Source organism: Pelodiscus sinensis, chromosome 31, assembly GCF_049634645.1.
Source record: "Pelodiscus sinensis isolate JC-2024 chromosome 31, ASM4963464v1, whole genome shotgun sequence".
Lineage (NCBI taxonomy): Eukaryota > Metazoa > Chordata > Testudines > Trionychidae > Pelodiscus > Pelodiscus sinensis.
Window position 1 is genome coordinate 7,602,062 of NC_134741.1, and position 15,129 is coordinate 7,617,190.

The 15,129-nt window shown below is 53.9% G+C and overlaps 2 protein-coding genes across 2 annotated transcripts in view; both read left to right on the forward strand.

Annotated features, from left to right (window-relative positions):
• LOC142821548 (uncharacterized) overlaps positions 1-15,129 on the forward strand; it is an 83,841-nt gene that overhangs the window by 25,396 nt on the left and 43,316 nt on the right. The window lies entirely within an intron of this gene.
• Positions 4,354-5,627, forward strand: LOC142821554 (butyrophilin subfamily 1 member A1-like). Its single transcript, XM_075912816.1, has one exon. The coding sequence runs from the start codon at positions 4,468-4,470 to the stop codon at positions 5,038-5,040; it is 573 nt and encodes a 190-aa protein (XP_075768931.1). The 5' UTR covers positions 4,354-4,467; the 3' UTR covers positions 5,041-5,627.

Below are 15,129 nucleotides of genomic sequence, written 5' to 3' on the forward strand. Positions count from 1 at the left end.
GTTCGAACTAACGTCCGTTAGTTCGAACTAACTTTGTAGTGTAGACATACCCTTAGAGATGGCAAAGCCCCATTCACTCAGGGGTTCCATGGCCCTGGGGTCAGGGCAGGGCCTCTCTTCCCATGTTTGTAAAATCCCTTCTCAGAGGTCCCCTGTGTCCATCTGATGGGGCTGAGATTCTTTTATCTCTCTCTCCTCCAGGACGTCAGAAGCACCTCGAGCAGGTAGGTGTCTCTCACTCCCCTCACGCTGCACAGAGCAGGGAAAGAGCTTGGAGCTGATATTGGCACCACATCTCCCCAGGGCCCTACAGCCAGATGTGAGGGGAAGGTCACAGGCTGGGCACAAATCTCTGATCAGCGTCAGCCTGCGGCTCTCCCCTGGCCCAGCAGACTCTGGAACTCCCCATTCAGGGCACAGTCTGAGCTCAAGTGTCTCCTGGAGCTGTCATCTCCCTGGGAACTGGCTGCCTCAGGGCTGTGGGGTGGGACATGGGCCTGTCACTGCTGGGCACTGGGCATATTCAGCCCAGGACAGCAGGGACCCAGAGTCTGTCCCACCTGAGGGCTGTTTGGAGACCTGTGGGAATGGGCTGGGGAGAGGGGAGCTGGTGTCTCAGTCTAGTCCCTAATGGGCAGATTCCTCCAGCCCTTCCCCTGGGAACCTCCTGCCCCTCAGCGCCTGGGGGCCAAGGGGTGAGTTGGCCATGGAGACTCAGTTCCCCTTCTGTCCCCCAGCTGGTCTCCCCAGGCCAGAGCTGCAGACTGTTCATGGGACCTTTGAGGGGACGTTGCAGGGCCAAGGGCTGCGCTGCCCCTGCTCTGGGGCTGGGAGAACAGGAGGATTTGAACTCCAGGCCCAGCAGAGCAGCGACTCACTGGCCAGAGCTGGAGAACTGAGTCACTCGGTGCAGTGTCCCCATGTGACGTTGTCTCTCCCCAGATGTGAGACGGGGCCGTTCCAGCCGCCAGAGGAGATTTCTCCTGAACTGGGCAAGCGAGTCAGGGGTTTCTCCCGGCAAACGACTGCGCTGTCGGAGACGCTGAGGGAGTTCACAGGTACCGAGAAGGGATGGGAGAGGGGAGAGTAAGTGAAGTGTCTGAGGCCATGGAAAGAGACCGATGCTGGTCGTTTGCTCCTAGTTAGATGAGGTTTCTGTTGAATTGTGAGGTGAGAATGGCGCCCGCTTGCCGTCCCACAAATGTTGGTTCCATTGTGGGGAGAGGCCTGAGTGAGAGAGGAAGTAGGAGGCGTCAAACATTTTTATATTAAATACTTGAGAGTACGTCTATACTGCGGGACAAAGTCAAATTAAGCTACACAACTTCTGCTGTGTTCATTGCAGAGCTGCAGTTGAAGTAGCTTAACTTGGCTGTTGGCGCTGTCCACATAGCAGCAGAGGGAAGAGCGCTCTGCTGAACTTGACAGCTAATTCAAACCCTGGGGGTACGTCTACACTACAGCGCTAGTTCGAACTAACTTAGTTCGAATTAGTTAATTCGAACTAAGCTAGTTCGAACTAACGCATCTAGAACTAAAAACTAGTTCGAACTAGCGTTTTGCTAGTTCGAACTAGTAAGTCCACATTGAGTGGACTCTGAACAGGGCTTAATGATGGCCGGAAGCAGTGCCGGCAGGGCATAAAAGGAGGACTTAGAGCATGGAGATACTGTCTCAGGCTAGCCGAGGGCTGTGCTTAAAGGGTCCCGACCCCCACCCCGGACACACAGTTCTAAGGGGTGCCCCGCTTGCAAAGAAGTTCTGGCTTGGAGTGCCCTGAGTGCCCACACTGGGCACATCACACCACTCGGCCATCAGCCCGGCTGCACTTGCCGCAGGCTGCCATCTGGGGAGAGGGAGTAATTGGGGGGCTGCAGGAGAGCTTCCACCCCCAGAAGCCCGCAGAGCCAGCCCAGTCCTCCCCATCGGGGGCTCGTACCCCATTCCTCCCTCACCTCCTTCCACTTGCCCTTCCCTAGCCCCCCTTCTTATTGATGTACAAAATAAAGATAACGTTTCTTCCAACATTGACTCTGTCTTTATTGAAAAAAACTGGGGGAGACTGGGAAAAGGAGGTGGGAGAGGGGAAGAGAAAGGCTGGGAGAGGGGAGGGCAACTAACATGATCAGGGGTTGGGAACAGGTCCCAGATGAAGAGAGGCTACAGAGACTGGGACTGTTCAGCTTAGAAAAGAGGAGACGGAGGGGGGACAGGATAGAGGTCTCTAAAAGCAGGGGTTGGGTGGAGAGGGTGCATTCAGAAAAGTTCTTCCTGAGTTCCCATAAAGAAGGACTAGAGGACACCAAAGGAAAGGAATGGGTAGCAGGCTTCAAACTAGTAAGAGAAAGTTGTTCTTGACAAGGCAAATAGTTAACCTGTGGAACTCCTTGCTGCAGGAGGTTGTGAAGGCTAGAACTAGAACAGAGTTTAAAGGGAAGTGAGATCAAGTGATGGAGGTTGGGTCCATGGAGTCCTATTAGCCAGAGGGTAGGAGTGGTGTCCCTGCCCAAAGTTTGTGGAAGGCTGGAGAGGGATGGCACGAGACAAATGGCTTGGTCATTGTCTTCGGTCCATCCCCTCCAGGGTCCCTAGGGTTGGCCGCTGTCGGCAGACAGGCTACTGGGCTAGATGGACCTTTGGTCTGACCCAGGACGGCCATTGTAAGCTCAGGGCTCAGGGTCGGGGGTCTCAGTGGACCCCCTTGATTTTCATGCACACCTGGTCCTGGGTGGCCAGGCTGGCAGCTCTCCTGCCCTAGACGGCCACTTTCCTGTGCCTAGTGCGGAGATCGTGGACGAGGTCCACGATGTCCGCACTAGCCCAGGAAGGTGCCCGCCTCTTGCGGTCCAGGGCAAGCTCCCGGGAGCCGCCAGCCTGGTCCCGGCAAGAGGGGGTGGGCTGGGGGGCATCGGGTGGGTGGCTCTGTGCCGTGCCAGGTGCAGGGTCTGCTAGCTGGGTGCTGGCAGGCTTCCACCTGGCACGGGCACCGTAGCCAGCCCGTGCCCCTTTAAGGGGTCCGGGGCCGGGAGGGGGGCATAGAGTTTCCCTGGTGTTGGCCAGAGTGGCCACCAGGGAAACCTGGGGAGGGCTAGCCTCCCACTAGTTCGAACTAAAGGGCTACACAGCCCTTAGTTCGAACTAGCTAGTTCGAACTAGGCGTTAGTCCTCGTAAAATGAGGTTTACCTAGTTCGAACTAAGCGCTCCGCTAGTTCGATTCAAATTCGAACTAGCGGAGCGCTAGTGTAGCGCATAGGAAAGTTAGTTCGAACTAACGTCCGTTAGTTCGAACTAACTTTCTAGTGTAGACATACCCTGGGAGATCGACAGCACCAGCTTCGATGTTCTCAGCAGTGTAGACGTACCCAAGTGTGTCTTTGCTCTCAAGAGTGGCCTGAGGCCGGCTGTGGCAGCTGACACCCCAGGTGAAGGTGCGATGGGCGCCCCCGCCTGCACAGCCCTCACGTGCCATGACGTAATCAGGGGCCACCCTTGTCTGCTGTAACAAAAACCCAGGTCTGTGTGTTAGGATTGGGGATGTCGTGGGCAATATGGACTCCTGAAATCTCACCTTTCTTCTCCCTTCCCCCACCAAACACGCTGCCCTCTGAACTGGAGAGAGCAAGAGGAAAGTCCCCGGGAGCTTTCAGACAGGGTGAGGTTTCAAGAGAGACTGAAAACACCTTCCTGAGCTTGTAGCTCAAGTCACCAAACAAATCCCCAGAGACCACGACAGGCAGAGCCCCAAACCTGCCCACTGAGCGGTGAGGAGCCCCAGGGGCACTGGGTCAGAAGGACGAGGGGCCGTGTCCTGCCCCTTTAAGCAATGGGATGGTCGGACCCCCCATTTCTCACTATGGGCACAGTTTGCAGGCAGGGGCTGCGCTTTGTGTCGGGGCAGCTGATCAGCGCAGCCCCTCCTTGGGCGCCAGCCTCTGCCCTGTGCTGCCCCTTCCAGTGACCCCACCCCAGATCCCCTTCCCCAGCGGCCCTGCCCCCGGCCAGGCCAGAAGCCAGAGCTGGGCTCCCCGCATTGAGCCCGGCTGCCCTGAGGAGCCCTGGACCCTCCACTGCCCTGGGGGTGACTAATGCCCAGGCCCTGCTCTCTGGGGTGAGGCGACTCTTCCCCCGCGCTGCCCCCTCCCCCTGTGCCCTGGGTGGGGGGTGGAGGCTGCAGCAGGGGAGGGAGTTTCCCTCTGGGGGTTAAAGCTGGAACCTGCCACCTCTGCCCCCCCCACCCCACTGATCCCTCCTGCTCTGGCCCTGGCCCTGGGGGTGAAGCAGCCCAAGCTGGGGGGCAGGAGGCTGCAGCCTCTGCACACAAATGAGAAGCCGATGAAGCGGGTCCCATTGCCCAGGCTGAGGTACTGCAGTGACAGCTCGGCTCAGTCTCAGGGCCCAGGGCAGAGGCAGCTCCCTGGGGCCCAGGCCTGTCCCAGCCACAACAGGGCTGCTGGGGAGGGTGAGAAATGGCCCCAGCCGCCCCCAGGGCTGAGCTCTGCCCCTCACGCCCTGATTCTCTCTCCCCAGCGATGGTGACTCTGGATCCAGACACGGCTCATCCCCGACTCATCCTGTCTGGGGATGGGAAACGTGTGAGATGGGAACCTACACGGCAGCCACTGCCCGACAACCGGGAGAGATTTGACTCTGTGTCCTGTGTGCTGGGCCGTGAGGGGTTCACCTCGGGGAGACATTGCTGGGAGGTGAAGGTGGGGGATGGGCAACACTGGGCTGTGGGGGTGGCCAGAGAGTCTGTGAGCAGGAAGGGAGGGATCAGCCTTAGCCCTGAGGAGGGGATCTGGGCTGTGCAGCAGTGGTGGGATCAGTTCCAGGCTCTCACCTCCCCTGTGACCTCCCTGCCCCTGAGCTCCCCCCACAGGATCCAGGTTTGTCTGGACTGTGACCGGGGGCAGGTGACATTTATCAATGCTGCTGCTGAGGCCCCGATCTTCACTTTCCCTCCGGGCTCCCTCCCTGGGGAGAGAATCCGACCTTGGCTGGGGGTGTGGCAAGTATCCCCACTCAGCCTGTGCCCCTGAAATCAGCCTCTCAGACCTCACACAGCCCAGTCTCTGTGACCTCACAGGACTCCCCTCACCCAGCCCCTGGCTCCTCATCTCTATGATGCCTGAAAGCTCCTCCCCCTCCCTCCTTGCAGCCCCAGAGATAGGAGGGGAAAGGAGAAGGCTCCTTCGGGCTGCTACAGGGGCAGAGGTGGGGGTTGGGCAGAGGCAGAATTAACAGCTGGGCTGGGGACAGGCGGAGGTGGGGGTGGCGGGATGCAGAATTAACCAATCAGGGTTTGGGGGTTTGGGGAGACGCTGCTCAGCAGCATGGAGCCATTTGTACCAATCTGTGCCCTGAGATCTCATTGGTGTCTCCAGCCAGAGCTCCTGCTGCAGGAGCCAAAGTCTCCTTCCCCTGTGACCGTGAGGTAGCTGGCAACACTTGTAGCCAGTGTCCCTTTAAGTTTTTCCATCCCTGAGTAGAGTTAGTTTGGCCTTGTGCACCAATACTGAGGTCATGGGCGCTTGTTGGGACGTGTGCCATGAACATTCATATTTAAACATGAGTCTTGTTACTTCTGCACAAATAACTTTTTAATAAATGTTATTCATTTCTAATCGGTTCATGTGGGTATTTCCCTTAAAATGGGCATTTTCATTGAAGTTCCTTTGAAGAATACTGCTGATAGATTTCCAAAACTGTGTCGTGTTCCAAAACAAAATAAATCACTTTTGTCCAAGCCCCACATGTACCACAAAATGCAAGTCTCAGTTCCTCTCCCCTGTTGAGGCCTCACTTTAATATTTGCTGCTATCTAATGGTAATGTCTATACAGGCAGTTCCCGGGTTACGTACAAGATAGGGACTGTAGGTTTGTTCTTAAGTTGAATCTGTATGTAAGTCGGAACTGGCTTCCAGATTCAGCCGCTGCTGAAACTGACCGCCAGTTCTGACTTACATACAGATTCAACTTAAGAACCCCAAGCTTCCCCAAGTCAGCTGCTGCTGAAACTGATCAGCGGCTGATTCCAAGAAGCCTGGGGCAGAGCAACTCTGCCTCGGGCTTCCTGTAGTCAGCGCTGGTCAGTTTCAGCAGTGGCTGACTTGGGGACACCTGGGGCAGAGCAGCTGGGGTGCTGCTGGGTTGCTCCAGTAGCACCGCTCCTCGGCGCTACTGGACCAACCCAGCAGCACCCCAGCTGCTCTGCCCCAGGCATCCTGATTCAGCCACTGCTGAAACTGACCAGCAGCGGCTGAATCAGGACCTGGGGCAGAGCAGCTGGGGTGCTGCCGGGTTGGTCCAGTAGTGCCCAGAGCGGCGCTGCAGGACCAATCAGCAGCGCCCCAGCTACTCTGCCCCAGGGTCCAAAACAAAAGCCTGGTCTGCTGGGGGGGGGGGGGCACACTAGCTGTGCCCCCCCCCCCAGCAGACCAGGGACACAGGAGCAGAGCCGCAGCGGCAGCAGGGTGCCGCGCCTCTGAGGCTTTGTAATTTTACATAAACAGATTTATGACATGAACGTAACAGCACCCCCCACAGTGATCCACAAACTCCTCCGATACAACATAAGAACAGGGGCAAGATGCTGTTAATGTACTGTACACGAGACACTTCCCAAAGGCTAACATGTAGCATGTCCCCACTGGACTCCTGTAGCAGGAAGGCAAGGCCACACTCCACCACAGGGAAATTCTGATGGGCCCACTGTGCTGGGCAGCAATGTCACTTGTACCTGATGTGGCCTGATCGTCTTGCTGGAGCTTGGCTTGTTTTGCAAGGTAGTTACAGGGCCCTAGGTCACCTCTTCAGAATACTCGTTGAGGTAGAGCTGGAGGGAAACTGTTTTTTGTTTCAACAGAGTAGAAAAATGCTGAGTTAGAAAAACAGCCTGTTCCTAGGTGGCTGAGAATCAGCTGAGCCACGTCATCCATCCACGAGGTTTTTTTTTTTTTTACTCTCCTTGGCTGATACGTCTCCTACTGAGGCCAGACTGAACGGTGGATACGGCGTCAGTGGGACCTGAGTGGGGCCCACCCCTTTTCCTCCAGTGTCTCTCACGGGAACACTCCACTGGCTACGGCTGTGTGAGAGGATCTATAATAAGCAAGGACGTTGAGGAGCCTTTGGTCAAAACCAAACTGATAATGTGCTTTGGACAGAACCAAGCCAGTGAAACACACACACACGAGAGCCCTCGTCCAGCCATCACTTGAAAGCTAGTTAGGCACAATAAGGTTCTGTCCATGTACCACAGACTCAGCCCTGGCCCCAAGCGCTGCCACCACTTGGGCCTGTCCCCCACTCTCCCACCAAGCCCACCACCAACAACTTACTTTCCAAGGGAGGGGGTGCTGCACAGTGGTTCTGCTGAGGAGGGGGTGGAATTCAAATTCTTTGTGCGCCCCCTGGAGGGAACTGAGGTTGCGACCTGTCCCTGTGCTCAAGGGGAAACATTGTCATTGCCAGGCAAGGACAAAATCTGGCTCTCGTGGTGGAGGGAGGGTTTTGAAAAGTCTGGCCCATGTTTCTGGAAACTCCTGGGACCATCCCGGCTTTTACCCTTCACTAGAAGCTCAGAAGCTCCTGATGAAGCCGGGTCCATTCTCCACTGCTGCAGGGGTCAGAACAGGGAATGAGGGATCCCTCCTCTGCTCAGAGAGGTCTGGGTCGAAGAGGTGACCAGTGGACGGGCCTGAGCCCAACCAAACCCACTGACACAAACTCCAATTAACCTCCAGATTCATCCACCAGGGTCACAAGACCAACCCAAACAACCCCCTGGGAGAAGCCATCGTCCTCTGCTTTTACTTACTCCACCGCAAACCTCTGAGCTGCTTCTTTTGCCCTTGTAGGGGCTCCTCCTGCAGGACACAAGGAGCTGGCAGGATTTCTGTGCTAGCAGCCAAGGGTGGGGCTGGGACACCGCCTCCCCTGACCCCCCAGAAGTTTGATTCCATGGAATCCCAGGGAGCCCCAGGAACGTCAGAGAAGGGAGCAGCTCCTTGTACTGTGAGGGGTTTTCTGTTTCTCCTCCACATCAACTCACCATGCTAAACCCCCGCAGGGAGCAGTATGGGAATGAGGAGTTGAGAGCTTGTGTGTGCAGCATTGGAAGAAGAACAAGAGGTTCCGTGTGACAAGGTGTGATGGGAAAACGGTGATTTGAAAAGGGAAAAGTGATGTTTGTGGGGCCGGATCAGAGATCCCCAATGATTATTTTCAGATTTTAAAAAAATGAAAGAAAAACCAGTTTGCAATGCAAAGGAAGCTCTTCTTGCTTCTGTACCTTGCTACAAACTAGACCAGGGTCAGCAACCTTTTCGAGGTGGAGTGTCAAAATCTGACTTATTCACCTCTATGGACGGGTCCAAGTGCCTTTGATAACTGTAAAGTCAATAATAGTCCTACTTACAGCAGCTTCACTAATAAAGCAATTAAGACGCAGATCTTATCTTTCAGTAAAAACTAAAACAATAGTCTGGGAGACTTTTAAGACTAATAAAACATATAGATAGTATCATGAGCTTTTGTGGACACAGCCCACTTCTTCAGATGACCGATCTCTGGCCTTGCTTTGCCTTGCCGAGTTTTCTGATCTCGGGCTCGTGGTTTGATACTTTACACAGCACACAAGCCTCTGAGTGTTCAGTCATTAACCGGCTCTGGGATGGACATATGTGAAAATATCTGTTCACAGAGTAATGTCATCATCCTGTTTGGGGTAGTTTTGACCTTTTTCTGGCAAAAGGATCTTCCTTACATCAGGGGAGTCCACAAAGCTCGTCCAAACCTTCCCATGGCTTCACCAACGAACATTGCTGGGAAGTGGAAGGTCCTTGTGTGCACTGTCCATCTCCTCAAGCAGGGCTTGGAACTGCCAATGTGTCAAGGCAGATGGAGCAATAAGAAAATTCACCATCTTCACCCCATAGCCATCCCATTGTTAAGCTCAGCATCAGAAATCCTGTCATAATGATTTTCTTGGTGAATAATACAATGAAAATGTTCCGTCGGGTGGCCAATGGGATCCTCAATGATCCTTAGAAATCCCTTCTGTTCTCCCACCATAGCAGGGCACCATCAGGTGTCAGAAAATATTTTTATGATGTCAATTCCTCTTCCCTCAAAATGTTTGACAAGCGTCTTTGCTGTATTGTCCCCTGTTGCGGTGCCAGACATGGGCTTTAGACAGCACGGCTCTTCTCGGACTTTGTCCAAGGCCCAGTGTCTCACAAGAACTGCTAACTGTGGTACATCTTTTACGTCCACACACTCACCAAGCACAATACTGATACCGCTGCATCTTTTAATGCCATCGTCTGCTGTTTGTTAATATTTCCTGCCATTTCACCCATGCCCCTTGCCCCGACCTGGCAGACAAAGGCAAGTCTTTTATTCTGGAGACAATTGTGTCTCTTTTGGGCAAGCCATTGAACAAAGCATCTGAACAGCCGAAAAAAAAGTCTCTTTTATATAATTTCCGTCTGTAAATGGCTCTCCATGTTTTGCAACACAAAGTGCAATTTTGTAACTTCCCTCTGTGGCTTGAATTTTACTGACAAAGAAGTTAGTGAAGATGCTGCTTTGCTTTTCGTACCTTGCAATGGGCCATTTGATTGACTCAGCCTTGTCTGCTTCATCCTTGACATGTTTTTCATGCTCTGTCTGATAATGTTCATGTGCTGAAAACAGTCAGAATTGGCTCCCTCTGGACAAGGGGAGGGGAAAGGTGCGAGGTAGAAAACAGAGACAAGGCAGCAGAAAAGAACATCCATGAATGTCAGGGAGAGGCAGAGGTGGCAAAGTGGCAGCAGCATTTTCCATCATAACACTTCTGGAAAGGGGCACCCCCAGAAGGCAGCTGGACTTTCTTTTCTCGTCCCACTTTGCACTGCCTTGTGTATGTTTGGCGGGGCTGTGGGTGGGTTCCAAGCACAGCTCCCTGTTGTGCAAAGACTTGGAGCTCCTGGTGGTCAGCCATGTTTCTCTTCCCTTGTTTTAGCCCAGTGGTCTCCAACCTTTTTACACCCAAGATCACTTTTTAAATGACAGAACAAGCCAAGATCTACTGCCCCGCCCCTTCCTTGAAGCCCCGCCTTCTCTATTCTCCTCCTCTCCGTCACTTGCTATCCCCAATCCTTATACTGCTACTTTAAAAAAAAATTCCCACCATTTCTCACAGCTACTCATCTGTGCTGTTGCTCGGTAAGTAGCTGCTCCTCAAATGAGGAAATCTAATGTAAATGTACTGCGCAGGCACGCAGTTCAGAGAGGGCTCAAGAGCTACTCTTAGAGCTTCTGAGATCTACCGGTAGATCGCGATCTACTGGTTGGTGACCACGGTTTTAGCCCCTTTGGCCACTTTCACAGCCTATTCACAGCTAAAGTGATTTTGGTTGGATTTGAATCCATACCCTTTGAATGATTGGCCCACACCAAGCACCCCAGCTGAGGCATTAACACACTTTCTGTTCTGCTACAGAGTCCCACATGCTGTATTGGTCAGCATCTCCTCCCTCTGCTTTGCAGCAAGGCAATTGCTGGGGTAGAAGAAAGGGAAGAGTTGGGCCAGAGCCTGGTTGGCTGGGAACTGACCCCAGCCTGACTGCTTGGATAGCAGATGGGGATAGAATTGAAGAGAAGAAAATCCCTTTTGTTCTCCTAGGCTACATCTCCACTGCAATGCTATTTAAAGATACCTGGAGTATTCCGAAATAGCCATCCTGCATCTTAACAGGAGGCCTGTTATTTCACGTTCGCTATTCCGACATCCCTGTAAACCTTGTTCTGCGAGGAGTAAGGGATGTTTTGGAATAGCGTCAGAATTTGCAATAAACTATTTTGAAATAAGATCTGCAGTGCAGTGTAGACACACCCCTAGAATCAATCTGCCTGCTCTTTAGTTCAGCTATTGCTCAGTGAGAGAAAGAGACTTTTCCTGTCTAAGACCCTGGTGAAAGCTAAGAGTACGTCCATGCGGCAAGCTTATTTTGGAATAAACTATTCCAGAAGATATCTTAGAGAATAAGCTTATTTCAAAATAGAGCATCCATACTACAGGGAAACCTCAAAATTAGCCCCAGGCTTCTCTAACGTGGACGTGCTATCTCGAATTAGAGTCCCAGGAGGTAGTGGGGAAGAATAAGTGAGAATGACCCTGGGAAGGAGCTATTTTGACATAGCAGCAATGGACAGTCCACACATCCCTCCCCCCCCCCCCCCCCCTTCTGAAATAGCTTTTTCTGAAGGGGGTTATTCCTCATGGAATGAGTGTTGCCAACGTCAGAAAAAGGCCTCCATTATTTCAATTTTCTTTCAAAGTGACAGAATTGCTGTGTGGACACAAGTATTGTTTTTCTGGGATAATGGCTGTTATTCCACAATAACACTGTAAGCTGGAATTGCTTGTAGGTTGAGAACATAAGCAGAAAAAGAACACCATTGGGCTTGAAGCCACGATCCTGAGCTGAAGAGCTTCATGCTTTTCCAACGGAGGTAGCCAGGCCACATGGGGCAACTGCTAGTTCCTAGACAGTAGGAGCTGAGTGTTCTCAAGTGCCTGACTGGGCTCTATTTTCCCCCCAATGGGCTGCTCTGGTCTCCAGGGGGAGGCTTAGGTTCAAATCCCATTCCTGACACACCCACTTCTTTTCCCACAAGAAACAGCCCCATTTCAGCCCCTCCAGTAGCAGGAGAAGAGTCTGTAGCAGCCAGGAAAGTTGGAACAAACACTCCGATCTCCGCGGGGGGAGCAAACCAATGGCTCATTGGAATAGCGGTTTGCCAGCAGGTATGTTTGTTCCACCTTCTGCAGGGAGGCCCTGGGAAGGGCTGGTTTGAACAGGCTGCCCAAAGCCCTTCCCAGCACTGGGAAGAACAAGGGGGCTGGAGAAAGCCCCTCTCCCTGGAAGGGGAGACACAGGACAGAGCTTTGCTGAGAAGCTTCACTCTCTGAGCGAGCATCAGGCCAGGGCTCAGCTCCTGGCCCTAAGGAGGAGACCACCAGGCTGGTGACAGTCAGGCTACATCTACACTGCAGAGTTTTTGAGCAAAAACTCGTGGCGCATCCATACTACAAGCGCGTTTTTGCACAAGAAAAAGTAGAGTAGATCGTCGGACAACAGGGCTTTTTGCACAAGAGTTATTCCTCTTTCTACAAAGAATAAGTGTTTTTGCGCAAGAGCACTTGTGCAAAAATGTGTGTGTGGACGGAGAACAGAAACCCCTATTGGAAAAAGCACCCTCTGTGGGAGGGAATTCTCTCCCAGTGCTATGGGGCAGGGCAGCGCCCATGCGGAGGGAGCTCAGAGCATCCTGCTGGGTGGGACGGGCTCTGAGCTTTGCCACTGGCCAGCGCGCTGCTCTCAGGGAGCAGGCACAGTGCGGAGCCTCTTCCCTCTGGGTGTGCAGTGCCCTGGGGGAGGGGCTGGGCCTTTGGGCCTGAGCATCCCTTTACCCCTGCTGTGACAGTCAGTGTAAGGGGTGGCTGTTGTCACACAGGCAGGCCAGCTTGGTGACCAGGCAACCTAGGGTAGTGGTAGTGGGGGGAGGGAGCAGTGGTAGTGGGGGGAGGGAGCTGTCTGTGAGTAAGTCCAGGTAAAGGCTGTTGCAGGGCCTCTGAGGAGCTGGCTGACGTGATCACTGGTCACTGAGATGGCCCTATTGATCTCCCAGCCAGTGGGGGAGCCAGTGGGGGATACCCAACCCCCAACCCCTACCAGCCACCAGCCAGCAGGCTGAGATATGGGCTCCAGGACCCCAGCAGGCCAGAGCGACATGCACAAATTTGCCAACACAAGGGGGCCTACCTCTGCCACAGGCTGCCCTGTAGCCCAGGTCCCACAGCCAGAAGAGCCAGAAGAGCCCCCAGGCAGACACCCAAATGGAGAGGGGCCCACAGCCATTCTGTGCTGTGCTGCCTGGTGACACAGAAATAACTGAGCTCTGGCACCCCAGCCTCTGTCACACACTCTAGGGTGGAGCAGCCCCCCCAGGGGCAAGGGCTGCAAGTTTACCTGAGAGACCCAGCACAAGCCTCCCAGGCCTCTCTGACAGGAGCAGAAGAGCATTGAAGCTCAGGTCATGTAGCTTGTTGCACTCATCAGGATTTGAACACACACAGAGCCACCCAACAGGGTTTCAAGTCCAACCCCTTAACCACTCAGCCAGCACAGCAGTGAGCTCAGTGCTATTGTCCCCCCAGGATCAAGGAAATTGGTAACTAATCCCAGTGCCCAGGCCCAACCTCACCTGCCCCACAGAATTCACACGGCAAACCTGGCTTGCCAAGCACACGAGGAAGTTTGGGGGCTCATTGCTGGGCTGTGGGGTGAAGCATCAAACCAGCCTCCTCCTGTGGGGCCTGTGAGTGTTGCTGAATCTGGGCCCCTGCACCTGGGCCATGGCAAACAAAAGGTCTGGGGGCCACACAGAGACCCCGCTGGGCTGAGCAGGAAGTGGCTGGGACTTTGCTTTGTCTTTGCCTGTGGGCTTGTCTGTCTGCAGCCTGGAAACCTCCTGGCTCCTCAGACCACTGGTCTGGATGGAGCGTTACAGAAGTCGGAATAATGGAATTGCTGTGTAGACGCTCCCATTGTTATTGCAGTGTAATGGCCGTTATTGCCAAGGAACGCTGCTGCGTAGATGCAGCCTGAGAGAAATGCTGAGCAAGGGCTCCTACAATGGCAGGGGAGACATCAAAATCAGTTCACTTATCTTGACAGAAAACAGGATATATCAGGAGTGGGATTTGAATCCACATCTCCATTCAGAGACCAGAACATCTGACTGAGAGAAAGACCATGGCTTGAATCTGACACCTTAGACCACTCAGCTATCCTAACGTCAAGGCAAAGAAGCTCAACCGCAGTTTTCTTATATGTGTAAGTTGCTCAGGGAGGCCAAGAGGGCCCCTCTCTTTCCCCATCTAACAGCCGCACTAGAGCACAGCTGGGTTCATCCCCACTCACCCTCACTCACTGTTGCGAGGTGTTTTGCACGGAGCTGACAAGAAGGGGAAGAGCAGAAACCGCTGGCCGGCAGAACTGAGAGTTGGGATTCTCTTGTGAGTCTGTGTCAGTGCACTTGTGGATCCTGAGCTGGGTGGCACCTGGGTTTGTTGGCTCCAGACCAGGGGTGTCTCTTCTGCAGGGTGATGCTTGTTCCCGGGGCTAACGCTTATCCCTGTGACACACTTAGTGCAGGGACCATTGGTCTTTGTGCCACGGCACATGCCTGGAATGTGGGACTGAGGAACTTTACCCAAACCGACACAAACCCCTCCCCCCAACACTCTGTTCTGCTTGAGAGCACAGAGCCCTGGATTTGACTGGCTGGTGCCTGGCACATGGGAAATTGTGGGAGGGGAATTAGATCTAGTGGTAGATTTCTAGAGTGCCACAAAAGCTGCTGCCAGCATGCAGATGTGCACGTCTGTCTGGGGTTACTGCGCACCCGGCCTGCTTTGCTGAGTTCTGGATTCAGCTTTACTGAAACCCCCCTCATTCGCCTGCACCCAGGTGTGTCCATGTCACTGGATCAGGGGTTCCTCTCCTCAGTGCACTCCAGAGAAAGCCCTTGTGTGTTAATGGGCCTCAGGGAGCCCAGAGCAGAGAGAGCTGGGATTCTAGTCCCATTGATCCCCTCAACACACAACCCAAGGCGGGCCACATCCCTAATCCTGTGCCCTGATTTCTGTACCTTCCCACATCCTCACCCCTGCTCTGAGCTCCACACTCCTGAAATCCCTGCCTTGAGCCTCCCACACTTTAATTTCTTAAACGTACTGTCCTATCACAACCTCTTCCCCCGCCCTTCAACTTCCTGCCTTGAGCCTCTCTACGCCCAGAGGGTGGTGCCCAATAGAACAGGCCCTGTAAGAAATGTGTCACTTTCACCCCTGGGAGCAGCTCAGCCATGCAAAGGGGCTGCCTGGGGCAGGACATTAGCCCTGGAGGGCAGGGGTGGGTGTGGCAGTGACATCACAAGGGCCTTTCGCAGCCCCTCAGCTTATTGGCTAAAGGAGGCTGGGAGGTGGTGACCTCACAGAGAGTCCATGACAATGGCCAGGTGGGACAGGCTGCAGGGCAGGGGCCATCTCAGAGACCCCTCCCCCCATGAC